Source organism: Procambarus clarkii, chromosome 40 (genome assembly GCF_040958095.1).
Source record: "Procambarus clarkii isolate CNS0578487 chromosome 40, FALCON_Pclarkii_2.0, whole genome shotgun sequence".
NCBI classification, from domain to species: Eukaryota; Metazoa; Arthropoda; class Malacostraca; order Decapoda; family Cambaridae; genus Procambarus; species Procambarus clarkii.
This window is the reverse complement of record NC_091189.1, coordinates 16,236,420-16,253,940: the sequence shown is the minus strand read 5'-3', so window position 1 is coordinate 16,253,940 and position 17,521 is coordinate 16,236,420. Positions and strand designations below refer to the sequence as shown.

At 46.1% G+C, this 17,521-nt stretch overlaps 2 protein-coding genes across 3 annotated transcripts in view; one reads left to right on the top strand and one right to left on the bottom strand.

Moving 5' to 3' along the window:
• The window catches only part of LOC123757933 (lipid droplet-regulating VLDL assembly factor AUP1), a 20,710-nt gene extending 16,130 nt beyond the window's left edge, over nucleotides 1-4,580 (bottom strand). Inside the window, exons 1-3 of the mRNA XM_045741898.2 lie at nucleotides 4,447-4,580; nucleotides 3,963-4,131; nucleotides 79-216 (exon numbers count right to left, since the gene is read on the bottom strand). Of these exons, the coding sequence (XP_045597854.1) occupies nucleotides 79-216; nucleotides 3,963-4,000 (176 nt within the window). The 5' untranslated portion in view covers nucleotides 4,001-4,131; nucleotides 4,447-4,580. The remainder of the gene's footprint in view (nucleotides 1-78; nucleotides 217-3,962; nucleotides 4,132-4,446) is intronic.
• A 43-nt stretch (nucleotides 4,581-4,623) lies between these two features.
• Nucleotides 4,624-17,521, top strand: part of LOC123757932 (TBC1 domain family member 14) — a 75,083-nt gene continuing 62,185 nt past the window's right edge. For both annotated transcript variants that reach the window (XM_045741897.2, XM_069338737.1), the window contains exon 1: nucleotides 4,624-6,053. In XM_045741897.2, coding sequence (XP_045597853.2) covers nucleotides 4,624-6,053 — 1,430 coding nt within the window. The remainder of the gene's footprint in view (nucleotides 6,054-17,521) is intronic.

The following is a 17,521-nucleotide window of genomic DNA, read 5'->3' as shown; positions in this document are numbered from 1 at the left end:
TTACTTCAATTTTAATTTGAGTTTTTTAATTGCATTTTAAACATACAGTATTTAAAATAACTTAATATTGAATCTTACCTTCTGATAATGGTATTATATGGAAGAACAGAGGCTGCCAAAAATAACTGCAGAGATATGAACAGCCGAAGTAAAAAGATTATGATGCCTAAGGGAGTGTACAGGAGCAGGAACAACAGGCTGGGCCCACTAGGGAACCTGAAAGAAACAGACCTTCCATTATTGACCATGCAAAAATTCTCCGTGCATGGTATAATCAAATGTGGTCAGTATTACTGCTGCTGTAATATTGGCAGTTGGTGATTCTCATGGTACATGTATGTGGACCTCATTGCAGCAGACTTTTACATGGCCATCCAAGCTTACAGTACTGTATACAGAATTAGATTAATCATTTTAGACAGACATTTTATTATGCAATGAAAATATCGCAAGTAGTTCATATTACGTTGGTCACGATAATGTTCTAAATAATATTTGAATTTTGCTATCGCCAGATTCATTCAAACACCATAATGTGTGGTGCAAGGTAAGAATTATTTTTTTATCCACATTCCAACTGTTGCTATGCCCTATTGTGACTATCTATATAGTGTGTTGTCCAACATACCAGTACGTCACTTAACATCACACACATTTAGACATTGTTTGGTAAAATACCAATAACACAAAAACCAACATACTTTATGCAAGTGGCCAATGTATGAATACCTTGGTACTATATGCAACCTGACACTGTGCTACTATTCCACACCTTATTGGTGACCAACCTAAAAGCAGTCACTTTGGATCTTGAGAGGTTGTCAGGTCCATGCAATACCCATAAGTACCTGATGATTCTTTACTGAGCCCATTGGTTTTTAGTGAAATTATCTGATGTGTAGTACATAAACATAGAGCAGCATTACATACAGATGTACTGTAGCTGGACAGTTTCTTGAGGTTAGCTGCTCCCATGGCTCTCTTAACCAGTAGAGACAAGAACAGACTGATGTGATTCACCTGCAGAAAGGTACATTCTATCCCAGTTGTCAAAAGTCCTGGGCTGCCCCCCTGCCCCTCATTAACTCTCACAATGGAATGAGGATGTTCTTGATAACCCACATCTCACTGGGTGCACACCTTGTTATGCAACCTATCTCAGCACCATACTTTTGTATATATTCATCATGAAATGCCCCTCTAGAACATCAGCATATCCCTTCTGGGAGATATGCCACAAGTTATACTTGGGTCCCTTCTGTGTACACCATGTACACAAAGGGACCCCACATGTCACATTAATGTCACCTACATACAAAACCACATACAAAGTTTTAAGGGAAATTGACAGGGTAGACCAGGACGGATTATTTAACACGGGTGGTACATGCACAAGGGCATACAGGTGGAAGCCAAGTACCCAAATGAGCCACAGACACATTAGAAAGAACTTTTTCAGTGTCAGAGTAGTTAGTAAATGGAATGCACTAGGAAATAATGTGGTGGAGGCTGACTCCATACACAGTTTTAAATGTAGATATGATAGAGCTTGAGAAGCTCAGGAATCTGTACACCAGTAGACTGACTGTTGAGAGGTGGGACCAAAGAGCTGAAGCTCAACCCCCGCAAGCACAACTAGGCGAGTACATGCAGTTCCCATGGTTTATCCTACCAGTGGTCTTATGTGTGTCATTCCATATATCAGATGTGGAAGCTGCTACTAGGACACATCAGCTTAAGAAAACTACTGGCAGTTCTAAGGATGCTTTAAACTCTTTCAGGAAGATACTGGCCCAAGTAACACATTGTCCTGGTCAAAGCCCCAAAGGCTGCAATACTCCTCATCTCTTCCAAGAACTGTACATCCTCAGAAGACTGTAAAGGGTATCAAAAAGGAGATAAATCATTACAGTACATCAGGAAGCTTGTATAGAATCTCTGCCTACAGTGGGTCTTATTGCACATGGGTATCCAGGTAACAAAATTGCAGCCACGTACAAAACGCAGGCAAATCATAACATAGAACGAAAAGGCAATGTAAAGGACCTGGGTGTACTCATGTCGGAAGACCTTACCTTTAAAGAACACAATAAAGTAGCCGTCACAACTGCAAGAAAAATGACAGGTTGGATAACAAGAACTTTTCACACTAGAGATGCTATACCGATGATGATACTTTTCAAAACGCTTGTGCTCTCTAGAGTGGAGTACTGCTGCACAATGACAGCCCCTTTCAAAGCTGGAGAAATTGCTGACCTAGAGAGCGTGCAGAGATCCTTTACTGCTAGAATCCACTCAGTAAAACATCTAAATTACTGGGACCGACTAAAGAGCCTAAATCTGTACTCCCTTGAGCGCAGGCGGGAGAGATACATAATAATTTACACGTGGAAAATAATTGAGGGGCTGGTCCCAAACCTGCACACAGAAATAACACCACATGAGACCAGAAGACATGGCAGGATGTGCAGAATACCCCCGTTGAAAAGCAGAGGTGCAACAGGTACTCTGAGAGAGAACTCTATCAACATCAGAGGCCCGAGACTGTTCAACACGCTTCCACTACACATAAGGGGCATAACTGGCAAACCCCTCACAGTGTTCAAGAGAGAACTGGATAAGCACCTCCAAAGAATACCTGATCAACCAGGCTGTGACTCATACGTCAGGCTGCGAGCAGCCGCGTCTAACAGCCTGGTTGATCAGTCCAGCAACCAGGAGGCCTGGTCGACGACCGGGCCGCGGGGACACTAAGCCCCGGAAGCACCTCAAGGTAGCCTCAAGGTATGCAGTGGCATCTTGGGCACACCGTTGGGGACTGTGTAACATTACAGTACTTCTGAAAGCAAAGAAACATCTGCCAAATCTTTAGCAGGTCTGTTGGGTGCTGTGGCAAGGGCACATATTCCACAACTCTGTTTCAATCAGTTAACTGAAATCCACATGAATGCTTCTCCTTGCTCCTGGAATCATTAAAACTACCCTCTGGACATTGAGACCACCAGGTTGATGATTGGACATGCAGGCCTGTTGGTACATCTGTACCACTTGGGATGTCGAGTGCTTACTGCCAGTGCTGCATTTAGCAGAAGACAGTTGAGCAATACCTACTACAGTATATAAAATGGTCCTCATTTCTATATTGAAAGACAAGACTTCATTGTTATCTCTTCCATTTACAAATTTCCTGCCTCAATGTGCCCATTCTCCTTGACAGTAGCGGATGGAACAAAAAGTCCATCACAAAGTTTCGCAGGGGACATTACACTTCCTGCAGAGGGGTGAGGGCTCCCCAAACCAAGGATGGAGACAAATTGATTATATACATTTCCCCAGAATTCAAGATTGAGTGATGCATGTTGTCCAGAGCCATGGCTACCCCAACACACCACAATAAAGCCTTACTTATCCTGACGTCTGTGGTTGTGGTAGATAGAGAGAGAGAGAGATTTAAATAAATGTCCATGGTCTGATGCAATAGATACTACTAGATAACCAAAACAGTTTAAAACATGGCATTATTTTTATCATACTGTACAGACAAATAGTATAGCACCTCATAGGCTAGTCTCCAAATAGTCTTAACCTGGTTTCAATGTACGTTATGTACATTTCTTTGTCTAAATTATTATACATTTTTCTGGCCATCTAAACACTCTAGCAAAAGTGCTGCCCTTTTTTTCAACAAGGGGGCCTACCTACAAAAATATTTAAAATACTGTACAAAAAATTCTATGTATAGAGATCAGGCTTAGTTTGGGCAATGATATAGAACCACATTCCGAAAGCCAATTAAGCCAATCCTTCATTGTGTGTGGTGCGGGGCGACAGACAGGTGACAGGAGCATATCCCTAGTTTGAATGACTTTTTAACTGCATTTTTGTTGGGCTTCCCGAGCCCTGCCTGTTACCTTCCCTGCAGACTGGCGGCCCTCCCTCCACCCTGCCTCCAACACCCTCACCTGCTTTTACTATACATGGCTTCAATGGGCAGTGTCATGGTGATGATAAGGGTGAGTCTAGAGCAGGAGAGAGCCTCGAGGGAGCCACTTGGAAACCATACCAAACCTTCACTTCCACCAGCTGTAAATACACTTGGGCTCGTGACGTCACTCAACCTTACATCCGTCTCTGACAAGAGAGAGAGATATTGGGAGTGCCTCTTGGGAGATCGTAATTATTTTCTTACTATCGCATTTAATTATATACTTAAAATTTAGGATTTATACTGTATTGCAGCCATAAAAATAAAAGTTATTTATCTGGCCAAAAAAGGCGACCGAGTAGCAATTCAATACTTAATCTGGAAATAGTTCCCCTCAAGACGTCACAACAACATTAATCATTCACTTTAACAGTTATATTACCAAAATTACTTTTAATATAACAAAATCGAATATTTTTTACATATAAAACTTCAATACAAAAGAGTGACTTATGCAGTACCTGTGAATGTTATGAATACTGGAGGGCGTGACAGATGGCAGCACCGACGCCTCAGTGGACAATAACAAGATGGTGTGGCAGGAGTTCCTTGATCACCTCTCCCGCTCTCATGTGTCACCCCGCCCGCACTGACACCTCTCTCGTCACCAACTGTGATCCCCGGGTGTGTCTCAAGACATGGACGATACAACGGAGGGCCGTCCTTGCCGCAGTGACAACCTTCTAGAGAAAAGCGACGGAACAGCTGATGTGCGTCTGAGGGATTCCTCGTCTACTCGAAGCGGTATACATAAAGTCTCTCTTCGATTGTCATTTAAATCGGAGTCTTTTAAGGCACAGTCTCTTCTCGCTAGATTTCACAGCTCAAGAAAATCAGAGAGCGGTATTAAAGGTGAATTAAAGGCAGTTAACAGTGGCTCTGGGCTTGGAATTACCCGTGGATGGAGTCGTCAAAAACAGGGTAATAATTTTGACGTTTCGCATTGTGTTGAACTAGAGTCTGAAAATACTTCAGCAAGTCTTCCAGATGATCTTAACCAAAATTCTGACATAGTTGCAAGTGTGTGTGATCCCGTGTGTGGTATCAATGGTACAGGCCGAACAGAAAGTGATGAGCCAGGCCCAGAGAAATCTATTTCTGGGTCCATCTCAGAGGAGTCAGCCTTTTTGCCAGTGGGTGGGGAAAAGGTTACAGAAAGTTGGTTTTGCACATGGCCTGGTCGGCCGAGAAAGCTTAAAAGCTTGAGAAAAAGATTACTTACATCAGCAACAAACAATAAGCATAATTCTGAAATTGTTAATGTTTGCCAGAACCATGAGCATGGTGAAGAAAACCACGAATCATCTTGTTTATTGTCACAAAGTCTGAGTACAGATGAACATGAATCATGTCTTATAACAGAGAGCTTAGATATGAAACTAGATACAAATAAACTTGAGATGTGTTCCAAAACGCCTGACTTGACAAGTGGCCATGTCTCTCTTGATGCAATATTAGAATCATTGCCTTTAGTGTATGACCCATCAACAAAGCAATTATGCCTTGGAACTTCCAAAAAGTGTCAAAATGACTTTTCCAGCAAAAGAATGTCAAATGCTAGTATACATACCAACTGTGATAATGATGTTTCTCCAGAAAGACAAAAGTTAAATTTGGGCAAGGAATACTCAGACTTCAAGGGAAAGGATGTAGAATCTCACATAGAAGAATTATTAACAATTTCTGATACAGGTGAGGCAACGTCATTACCTAAATCATTAGAAATTATTCAAGAGGTTGATGAGAATGGTGAAACTTTAAAATTGATAGAAAAACTTACGCCGCAGTCGGGCAATGTCAGTGGAAGTTCTTCCCTGGAAAGAGGTCACTTTGAAAGTCCCAGAAACAGCCTTCAGCGAGTTGGCACAAACAATTCACTCTCTATCACAGATGCCAGTTCCTTCTCCAGTTTATCAAGTTCCAACACGGAATTATCTGCATATTCGGCTTCGGATAGTGCAGTGTGCCTTGGCTCTCACCAATCTGATGCTGGATCTCTGAGAGATTATATACTCACTGATATTGATGGCAAGACTAAGAAAAAAGGAATCACAGACTTCCTTACTCGGTAAGTACCTGTAGATGTTTTTTCAGTTGTTGGTTTTAATATCACCAGTTAAAGAAATTCAGTATAATGTTATAATACAGTACAGTACTACAGAAAAAATAAGCAGAATAATAACAGTAATGCAAAGAATTTAGCTGGGCCGGCAAAAAATAAATTCATAAGGGATCTTATGAAGATTCATCAAACGGATTAGGGAGTAGAACGGGCCATTAAAGAATAAGAAGGTTGAGTAACTATTAATGACAATGGGCTGTATTCTAAGTACAGTAAGTGTTTTGTTGCTGTATTTATCTGAAAAGAACTTGATATTTTGTCTGTAGCTAAACCAATCTTTGTAGACAAGGTGGTAAAGAGAACAAGTTGACTAATTTAGATACTGTACAGTATTATCAAGAAGAAGGTTATTAAATATAATGGAGCTCAATATGTTTCCAGAACTAGATAAACTATTTGCCTGGGTCGTCTGTGAATATAAAGTTGAGCTTATCAAGCCCATAACTTGCAGATTTAATAAATTGTCAAAGAATTAATGAATGAATGTGAAGGCTGCATCTTTAGGGTTGTTACAGTACCTTCATCTGTTACTTATTGGGGCAGAGTTATGCATGTAGGGGGGGACAAGTAGAATACCGAAATTTGCTACTTATCGTGAGGGGCTTACCACATGGGGATGGTCAGAATACTGGAATTGTGGAAGGAAGGGGAAATAGATCATGTATCAGACCACAGTATCTACACATTACCTTTCTCTCTATTGCAGGAAAAATACTTTAAAGAATATCAAGAGCCATTAGATTACACCATGAAAAATACTGTATACCAGTAAATAAATAAAGGATTCACAATATGGGTCAACCATGGGTCACTTGTGTTTAAAAATTTACCTTCATTTCTTCCTAAGATTTTTCAAGCAGGTGATAGAGTGTATCTTGGGGAAGATTAGTTGCTGGGCAAGGAAGGCCTTTATAATCGTAATAGGTAAACCGATCTATGAAAAGTGATTAGCTGTGACTAATGTTTATGTTCGAAACATAAAATTAAGACAAAATGTTCAACACAATTGTTGTGTTGACAACAAAATGTGGCCAACACAAAATGTTTATTTTGTGCAAATGAAATTTCATATTCAATATAGCTATGTAAGAGTCAAGAGGCTAAGTTATTATTTCAACAATTATTGGAGTGTTACTGTAACATGTAAGGAGAGATGAAAATGTGTGACTCGGCATCACGAAGAATGTTCATTAACCAGCCTACAGTTTCCGGTCTCGTACACTTTTATGAACTTAGGGATGTGATGAGTGGGGCTGCCCTACCAAGGTCGTCGTGTGATGAGTGGGGCTGCCCTACCAAGGTCGTCGTGTGATGAGTGGGGCTGTCCTCCCAAGGTCGTCGTGTGATGAGTGGGGCTGCCCTCCCAAGGTCGTTGTGTGATGAGTGGGGCTGTCCTCCCAAGGTCGTTGTGTGATGAGTGGGGCTGCCCTACCAAGGTCGTCATGTGATGAGTGGGGCTGCCCTCCCAAGGTCGTGTGATGAGTGGAGCTGCCCTCCCAAGGTCGTCGTGTGATGAGTGGGGCTTCCCTCCCAAGGTCGTCGTGTGATGAGCGGGGCTGCCCTCCCAAGGTCGTCGTGTGATGAGCGGGGCTGCCCTCCCAAGGTCGTCGTGTGATGAGCGGGGCTGCCCTCCCAAGGTCGTCGTGTGATGAGCGGGGCTGCCCTCCCAAGGTCGTCGTGTGATGAGCGGGGCTGCCCTCCCAAGGTCGTCGTGTGATGAGCGGGGCTGCCCTCCCAAGGTCGTCGTGTGATGAGTGGGGCTGCCCTCCCAAGGTCGTCGTGTGATGAGTGGGGCTGCCCTCCCAAGGTCGTCGTGTGATGAGTGGGGCTGCCCTCCCAAGGTCGTCGTGTGATGAGTGGGGCTGCCCTCCCAAGGTCGTCGTGTGATGAGTGGGGCTGCCCTCCCAAGGTCGTCGTGTGATGAGTGGGGCTGCCCTCCCAAGGTCGTCGTGTGATGAGTGGGGCTGCCCTCCCAAGGTCGTCGTGTGATGAGTGGGGCTGTCCTCCCAAGGTCGTCGTGTGATGAGTGGGGCTGTCCTCCCAAGGTCGTCGTGTGATGAGTGGGGCTGTCCTCCCAAGGTCGTCGTGTGATGAGTGGGGCTGTCCTCCCAAGGTCGTCGTGTGATGAGTGGGGCTGTCCTCCCAAGGTCGTCGTGTGATGAGTGGGCTGTCCTCCCAAGGTCGTCGTGTGATGAGTGGGGCTGTCCTCCCAAGGTCGTCGTGTGATGAGTGGGGCTGTCCTCCCAAGGTCGTCGTGTGATGAGTGGGGCTGTCCTCCCAAGGTCGTCGTGTGATGAGTGGGGCTGTCCTCCCAAGGTCGTCGTGTGATGAGTGGGGCTGTCCTCCCAAGGTCGTCGTGTGATGAGTGGGGCTGTCCTCCCAAGGTCGTCGTGTGATGAGTGGGGCTGTCCTCCCAAGGTCGTCGTGTGATGAGTGGGGCTGTCCTCCCAAGGTCGTCGTGTGATGAGTGGGGCTGTCCTCCCAAGGTCGTCGTGTGATGAGTGGGGCTGTCCTCCCAAGGTCGTCGTGTGATGAGTGGGGCTGTCCTCCCAAGGTCGTCGTGTGATGAGTGGGGCTGTCCTCCCAAGGTCGTCGTGTGATGAGTGGGGCTGTCCTCCCAAGGTCGTCGTGTGATGAGTGGGGCTGTCCTCCCAAGGTCGTCGTGTGATGAGTGGGGCTGTCCTCCCAAGGTCGTCGTGTGATGAGTGGGGCTGTCCTCCCAAGGTCGTCGTGTGATGAGTGGGGCTGTCCTCCCAAGGTCGTCGTGTGATGAGTGGGGCTGTCCTCCCTAGGTCGTCGTGTGATGAGTGGGGCTGTCCTCCCTAGGTCGTCGTGTGATGAGTGGGGCTGTCCTCCCTAGGTCGTCGTGTGATGAGTGGGGCTGTCCTCCCTAGGTCGTCATGTGATGAGTGGGGCTGTCCTCCCAAGGTCATCTTGTGATGAGAGGCTGTCCCCCCAAGGTCGTCGTGTGATACCTTGAGGTGCTTCCGGGGCTTAGCGTCCCCGCGGCCCGGTCGTCGACCAGGCCTCCTGGTTGCTGGACTGATCAACCAGGCTGTTGGACGCGGCTGCTCGCAGCCTGACGTATGAGTCACAGCCTGGTTGATCAGGTATCCTTTGGAGGTGCTTATCCAGTTCTCTCTTTAACACTGTGAGTGGTTTGCCAGTTATGCCCCTTATGTGTAGCGGAAGCGTGTTGAACAGTCTCGGGCCTCTGATGTTGATAGAGTTCTCTCTCTGAGTACCTGTTGCACCTCTGCTTTTCAACGGGGGTATTCTGTACATCCTGCCATGTCTTCTGGTCTCATGTGATGTTATTTCTGTGTGCAGGTTTGGGACCAGCCCCTCTAATATTTTCCACGTGTAAATTATTATGTATTTCTCCCGCCTGCGCTCTAGGGAGTACAGATTTAGGCTCTTTAGTCGGTCCCAATAGTTTAGATGTTTTACTGAGTGGATTCTAGCAGTAAAGGATCTCTGCACGCTCTCCAGGTCAGCAATTTCTCCAGCTTTGAAAGGGGCTGTCGTTGTGCAGCAGTACTCCACTCTAGAGAGCAGTGATGATTGGGGCTGCCCTCCCAAGGTCGTGTGTGATGAGCGGGGCTGCCCTCCCAAGGTCGTCTTGTGATGAGCGGGGGCCCAACACGTCAACCCACCTCACGCCCCTTACCCAATACCACACAGGTTACGGGTTGCCAGATCAAAATTGCTAAAAGTAGCGATCTGACGATTTAAAAATAGCGAACTTGTAATAAGAGTAGCCCAATTTTTATTTTAGTGACTGATACGCGTTTCTAAGTAATATATTTTGTTATATAGCTGATACCTGCTTGATGGGGTTCTATGAGTTGTTCTACTTCCTAAGCCCAGCCTGAAGCCAGGCTTGACTTGTGAGAGTTTGGATAAGTTATCCTATTATCATATTTTTTCATATATATATGCAGAGATATATTAATAAAACAATTAAACACCTAAATACCAGCACACAACCCTACAATTTCCAAGACAAACCACACTCAGACATAGGCTCCCAAATCCTCACTATCCAGAACGTCGTCATACAAGCGGCTGAGGCCACCATTCCAAAGCTTGATACTCCTACACAAAACCAGATACTCCTTTCCCTCCATCAGAACCTATAGGCTACTCACCTGCTACCACAACAGATTCTCCTGCAACCTTCACAGATACGGCCAAGTAAACACATACCTCACTATACTCAAAACCCACATACTCAACAGCCTAGACCTCGATCATGCCAACCACTGGAAGAAACTCGTACAAAAAGCTGAACTACAAAAAAAAACTTTGCAACAGTTCTGGAACTTCATCAAGAGGATCAGGGGCAACCCCTCTTTTTCTGCCTTTACATATATCACTCATAATAATCAAAACTTCACTGATCCTTCAGAAGTAGTAGACATATTGAAACAACACTGGCAGGACATCTTCAACCCTCACTCCCCCACAGCCAACAGCAAGACACATCATTAACTGAGTAGAAACATAGATTCGACTCAACCCTCAGGCCATCACACACTACTCTACCCTTGACCTCACGACACTAGACAACATACAACATGACCTCACAGCATCAATACTACTTGTAGAAGTTGAACTCATGCTCAACAGTACCCGACGAAAAGCCACAGGAGCTTCAGGCATTGGTCAAGCTCTCCTCAAACAACTTCCAGACTCCTTAGTCCTTGCACTCACAGACGTCTACAACGCCTCACTAGCATCAGGATATTTCCCAAACCCATTCAAAGAAGCCACAGCAATCCTCATCCCAAAAATCCAAAAAATCCCCAACAGACCCTAAGAACTACAGACCGATGAACCTACTAGATACACTAGGAAAAGTATACGAAAAACTTATAAATCACTAACTTAGACATCACCTAAAACACAAACATACTAACAGATAAACAATTTGGCTTCAGATAACACCGCTCCACACAAGATGCACTGAACATAGTAACAAATTACCTCTCCATTAACAAGCACCAAAGGGTCAAGACGGCCCTCAGCAAAGGACGTTCAAAAGACTTTCGACACAGTATGGCACGACGGCCTACGATACAAACTCTGTACTCTATTCCAACTACCTAACAACATGCAGAAGCTACCATGCAGCTTTCTAACAAATAGAAAGATTCAGATTAAGTTCCTCAGCAAGTTGTCAGGATACTTCAACCTAAATACAGGAGTCCCCCAGGGTTCAGTTCTCTCACCGACCCTGTACATTACATAAACGACATTCCTGACCCAACATATTGGACATCTATGACCCTTTGCTATGCTGATGACGTAACCCAGCTGAGCTCAGATTACTCGATAGACACCCCTCACACGCAAAGCACAGGAAGAAATAGACAAAGTAACCCTCTGGGAACACGATTAGCAGATTAAAACAAAACCCAACAAGTCCAAAATCACATACGTCTTTTACAACAAACGACGAAACCCAGCCCCAATAAAACCAATATTTCAATCTACTTTCAATCACCCGACCCAACCCACATCCCAAGAGTCAACACCACCACAGTACTTGGACTCACATTAGACTCCAACCTCCGCTTTCACACGCATACATAACATCCAAGAAAGCTATAGCCTCCAAAGCTCTTATCAAAGCTCTTCCCCCTCAGACCTCTCAAGCCACCAAGCTCTATCTATATAAAACACTCATTCTTCCACTCCTAACATATGCACCCATCCCACTCTCACTTGGAGCACCAACAAACAGGAAAAAACTCCAGCATACCCAGAACAGGGCCCTGAGATGGATGTTCGATACCCACTCGCAGGACATATGTCCTGTCCCAAATACAGGACATATACCTGTATTTGGTATATGTCCAAATACAGGACAAAAAGTCCTGTATTTAGCAGGACTTCACCACCAGTGAAGCCCTGCATGAGAGGGCGAACATTCCGTCTCTGAACATAGTCTGGGACACTATGGGGAAGAAACAGATCACAAGAATTCTCACCCACCATGACAACTACGACACCTTCCTCAGAAACACCCTTAGTAGACCCAGACATACGCACAATCTTTTTAATCTGATTGACGGCCCCCACCTGCTCCATCATTTACATGACTCCTCTCTCGTATACCACTACTCAAACACCTAGCTCCAAACTACCCAGCATCGTTAACTCTTCTCCCCACTCTTAAGGGGGAAAAGGACTGTTAGCTCCCTTTTACTGTTGATTCTGGGTGGGGCATGATGCTGATTAGCAAAATCAAAGACCACAACTGATGTGAGCCCTCAGGGCACACCCAACTGAGGGCTGCTATCTCTGTGGGCGCGCTGAAGGACGAAATGTTGTCACAATCCTCCTTGCCTCTATCGCTTAGTTTGATCATAACGTTTTTAATGCCATGCAGCTGGGTCTAGCCCCTGGTACTTTATCTCATCCTAAAAACCCTTCCTCTCACCCCCAACTAATTCTTCCCCTATCCCTACTTCCCCTCTCACCCTACAGGGTATCTTGACCTATATATAATTGATTGATTGCGGGGCTGCCCTCCCAAGGTCGACTTGTGATGAGCAAAAGAGTGGATGTCTATAACGCAAATTGCATACATAGTAATGATGATTGCGTGGTGCAGCGGTAAAGCACTCGTTTGTCACTGCGCAAGCGCTCTGGCCTGGGTTCGTATCCTGTCTGGGGAGGATTGACTAAGAGTCAGTCCTTAACTGTACTGTTGCCTTTGGACACCCAGCAGTGAATGGGTACCTGGTTGTTACATGATTTGGAGGGTCGTATTCTGGGGAAAATTAGGATTAAGGACCTGCTCGAAACGCTGTGTGCACTAGTGGCTTTACAAGAATGTAAGAACTCTTGTATATATATAGAAAAAATTTATTTGTCTAGGCCTACATGCTGTATTTGGGTAGGCCCACATGAGAATGATGTATAAACTATGCACGCTTAGCCTGACTACCCTATAGATACTGAAAGGTAACTTATATTGTGTCAAATTTGCAGGTTGTCCCTCTTGCTTCCTGGGCTGAGCTCTGCTAAGGAAGGTCAAGTGAAAGTCAGCCACGTGTGTGTCACTTGTTAAACAGGCGTCAACAACTGTGCTAGAATTTGAAATAGAATTAATCATATTAGAACAACATAGTTGAAAGTAGGAACGTTGCATTGGTGGAAATAAAACCAATAAATATTGTTTGTCTGTGAACTACATTCACAAATGTAGATATGACAGGGCCTAATTGGCTATGGGCCCTACAACACCAATCAATTACGAATCGAGAAGCAAGAATACATGGGGCGCATACGTTAGCTTGTTCAACATGACTTCCCTCGAGCACCCCCTAATTCCCCCCCTTTCCTTTCTCAGCCCGTTGTCGTCGTGAAGGGGAGCTTGGTGGGCGGCTGCTGGGGAGTGATGCTCCATGGGACAGTCCTCTGCCCTTTTGTAGCCTCATACTCCCGCTGCCGGCTTCACTAATTATGCTGGAAGTTTTTTCCTCTTCCTTATGTTTTTTTTTATCACCCCTCTGCTCCTTTCTAATTGTCATTTCCCGCCGACCTTTTGCCTTTCTTGATTATTCTCTCGGACATCTTCTGTTTTGACGCCTGGGTATTTGGGGAGGCACGCACACTCGCCTGTAGAACCGTGGTACCCGACATAGCAAGTGAGGGGATGCTTTTATTGTCAATCCTCGCCTTCGTTGCTGAACCCGATCTTGATGGACTGACGGTTCTTAAGGTGGCGATTGCGGGGCATATACTCGCGATACACCCCCTGAGGGGACCCCGTCTTGTTAGGTGTCCTATCCTCTAATTGTGGCTCCATGATGGGTATATGGGGTTATTCATGAATGAAATTGTTACCTGCTCGTTCTAATGCCGATGATTGACCCTCTTTTTACTTCCAAGACTCAGGGCTGGACGACCAAGCCCCCGAGTTAGACTGTGTTGGAAGACTGGGCTCTGTAGCTCCCGCTACATTGTGCCCTGACCGTGATTCTTCTCGGACTCTCCCACCTCTGGCGGGGTTGAGCCCCAAGCCCCCAGTGGTGACGACCTCATCACCTGGCGTGGCTCTGTCTCTAGTTGTCACAACTGCGCCTTTTTTCCTCTCTCTTACTGGAGGCACTCGGCATCGTCACTTCCACACTTGCTTGCACTTGATTCCTTCCCAATCTTCTTTCCAGGCTTTGGTCATGCTACATGGCTTAAGTATTTTAATTTTAGTTATGGTGACCCTACTCATCCTAATGATTTATTTCTCCATAAGCACCTTGTTGATTTGGTGGATACGTTGGTCACCTTTAACCCCACTCGTGTCGGTACCCGTGTTGATGCAGCCCTTTCTCAGGAAGCGGCTGTCTGCTTGGCTTCGTTGTCCTGCAATGGGGAGACCCCTGTTCGGATCAACAAAAATGCCAGCTTGAATGCCAGCATTGTCAAAGTTCTTCTCCTGCACCATGTTGCGACTGGTGACAGGGAACTTAAAGACTGCCACGAGGATGTTAAGTATATCCTTAAGGCCCAAGGCCAGTCTATCCTCCAGGTGGATACCTTCACTCGACCCCCTCGTGGTCGTCGCCAACAGCCTCTTCATGTTGTGAAGGTAATGTTTAATAGTAGGGCCCTTCCCTCTTCAGTCATTCTTGCTGGTGCCAGATGCTCCATTCAGGAGTACATCCCCTCTCCTTGCCTCTGCAGCAGGTGCTAGAGATTTGGGCATGGTTCCTTCAGGTGCACAAGTGAGGTCTCTCTCTGCTCCTTGTGTGGAACCTCGGGTCATTCTAAGACATGGTGGGTGACGCCCACTCTTCCTTCTCCCGCACATGTATACATTACAAATTTGAGGGAGCCATGCTCAATTTGAAGCTTCGTGATCATTTGTCTTTTTCCTGAGGCTAGGCGCCAGGTTCAATGTCTTCCCCTCTTTCTCTGGCATGTCTTATGCCAGAATATTGCATTCCTCTTCTTCTCGCCCTCACCCTCTTACTCAGTTTCGCAACCGTCTCAAGGCCTTCGACCCCGACACCACCACCACCTCGTCTGCTCCTTTGCGTTCTTGGCTAGAGGGTCCTCCTCCTCCTGGTTCTCTGTCTGGTGTTTCCTTCCTTGTCGATCTTCCTTGTCTCCTGTGCCCTCCTTCCCTTCTCGTTCCACTCCTCCTCCTTGATCCTCCCCTATGTCTCTTGGTCGTCCTCGCCATCTGTCTGTTCAGGCCAGTGTTCGTAACGTTGCCCGTTCCCATTCTCTTTTTCCTGTTGAAACTGTCAAGGCGGTCGCCCAGTATATTGCTGATGGTACACCTGTCTTTCTCTGTCAGAAGCGTAAGCCTCGCTCCTCTCCTTCCTCCCAGGCAAGTAAGGAGGCTTCGATGTATTCCTCACCTTCCGACTCTGGCACTATTCCTGCTTCCCCTCCCTTTCAGTATCGGGTCTTCTGTCCCTCCTATGGAGGTTTCCTTGATCCTCTCTTGGATGCTACCCTTACTTCGATGCCCTCACCTGTTTATGTCCTTACTGTCCCCGATTCCCTTGACCGCCCCTGTGCGTTGTCTCCTCCGGCTCCAGACTCTGTCCATTCGCCTCTGGTCCGTCCTACTGCTCCCTTGTCTCGGTTATCTCTGCTAGCTTTATCTCTGTCCCGTCACTCTGATTTCACTAATCCTGATCTTGTTCTTCCTTAGTCTACCATGTTCTACTTTGCCTTTGTTTCTCTTGTTATCTCTGTTTCTTTTCTCTCTTTTTTTTGGCTGTCTGTTCTTCAATGAAATATTTGTTGTTTTTATTCCAACTTCCATAAACTCCAACTTCTAATCCCGCTTTGTGTTTGTCTCCAGGAACCGATGCTTGGCACTCGTCCTGGTCGCTTCTGTGGTTATTCCTTTCTCTCTTCCCATCCAGCTCTTGCTGGGGCCCATGCCTCTACTGCTCTCTTGATCCATCTTGATATTCCCTCTGTGCCCCTACTTTTTCAGTCGCCCATTCAGTGTTTTGCGGCCCCTGTCTTTGTGAGTAAATGGTATACAGTCTATTCCATTTCTCTCTCCCCGAATATCCCACTTTCTCTTCTTGATCTTAAACACCTGTTGGACTCCTTACCAGAGCCTGTGCTCCCTTTGGGTGATTTTAACTGTCGGCATACCCTCTGGGGGTGATGTTCTGACAAACACCCAGGGCCGCCACCTTGAACCTTTTGTCCTTTCTTCTTCTTCTGTGTCTTCTGAATTCTGATGAGCCCACTCATGTTGACTCCCACACTCGCATCCTGGCACTACGGGCTCACCATAGCCCGTGCTACTTGAAACTTTGTTCCAGGTAGCGAATCTTTAACAACAACTACTACTACTTTCCTGTCTTGATCTTTCTCTCTGCTCGTCTTCTCTTTAGTTGGACTTTACCTGGCGGGTTCTTGATACCTGCTTGATGGGGTTCTGGGAGTTGTTCTACTCTCCAAGCCTGGCCCGAGGCCAGACTTGACTTGTGAGAGCTTGGTCCAACAGGCTGTTGCTTGGAGTGGCGACTTACATAAGTGACCATTTCCCCATCCTTGTCACCTTCTCTTTTCGCCCTCCTCTCCTTCCCTAGGTGGCGGTTTGGCAGGGCTGACTTGAACCTCTTCACCTTGCATGCTACTCTTTCTGACCTCTTTGATCTGCTTCTCCCCCGAGCCCTCCTCCTCTTTCATGACAGTTTTTGATGCTCAGGCTGTCCGCTGTAAACATGCAGCCTGGAAGAAACACTGTCGCTGTAGGACGCCCGTTTCTTTTGTTTTGTTTCGGAGGGCAAGTATGGTCGTTTGTAAGGCTATCCGTATGGCTAAATGTGAGGGTTGGAGATCTTTCATTTCCACCATTACGTCTGACACTCCTCTGCCCCTGATCTGGAAGAAAATACGCAAAATAGCGGGTAAGTTTGTTCGGGATGTCTCGCCTGTCCTTCACCTCCGTGGTTCTATTGTGGCGGATCCGGTGTCGGTCGCGACCGAACTGGGTTCTCACTTTTCGACTGTTAGCTCCAGCCCTCATCTTCCTCCTTTCCTTACTCATAAGCCCCTTTTTGAATCTTCTTCCTTAGATTTTTGCGCTTCTCTTCGGCTTCCCTATAACGATCCTTTCTCTCAGAACTCCAGTCTGCCCTGGCCTTCTACGACAGGGGCTCGGATGATATTCATTATGAGATGCTTCGCCATCTCCCTCCATGCACGTTTCAATATTTACTGAGTGTTTATAACCATGTCTGGGAGTCGTCGTCATTCCTCGAGGACTGTCTTGAGGAGATTGTTCTTCCTAATTTGGAAATCTGGTTCTCTGGGGTCATCCCCTAATGACTTCCACCCCACTGCTCTCACGAGTTGCATCTTCAAACTCTTTGAGCGTATGGTCAATGTCCGTCTGATGTGGTTCTTGGAAAGCTATCACT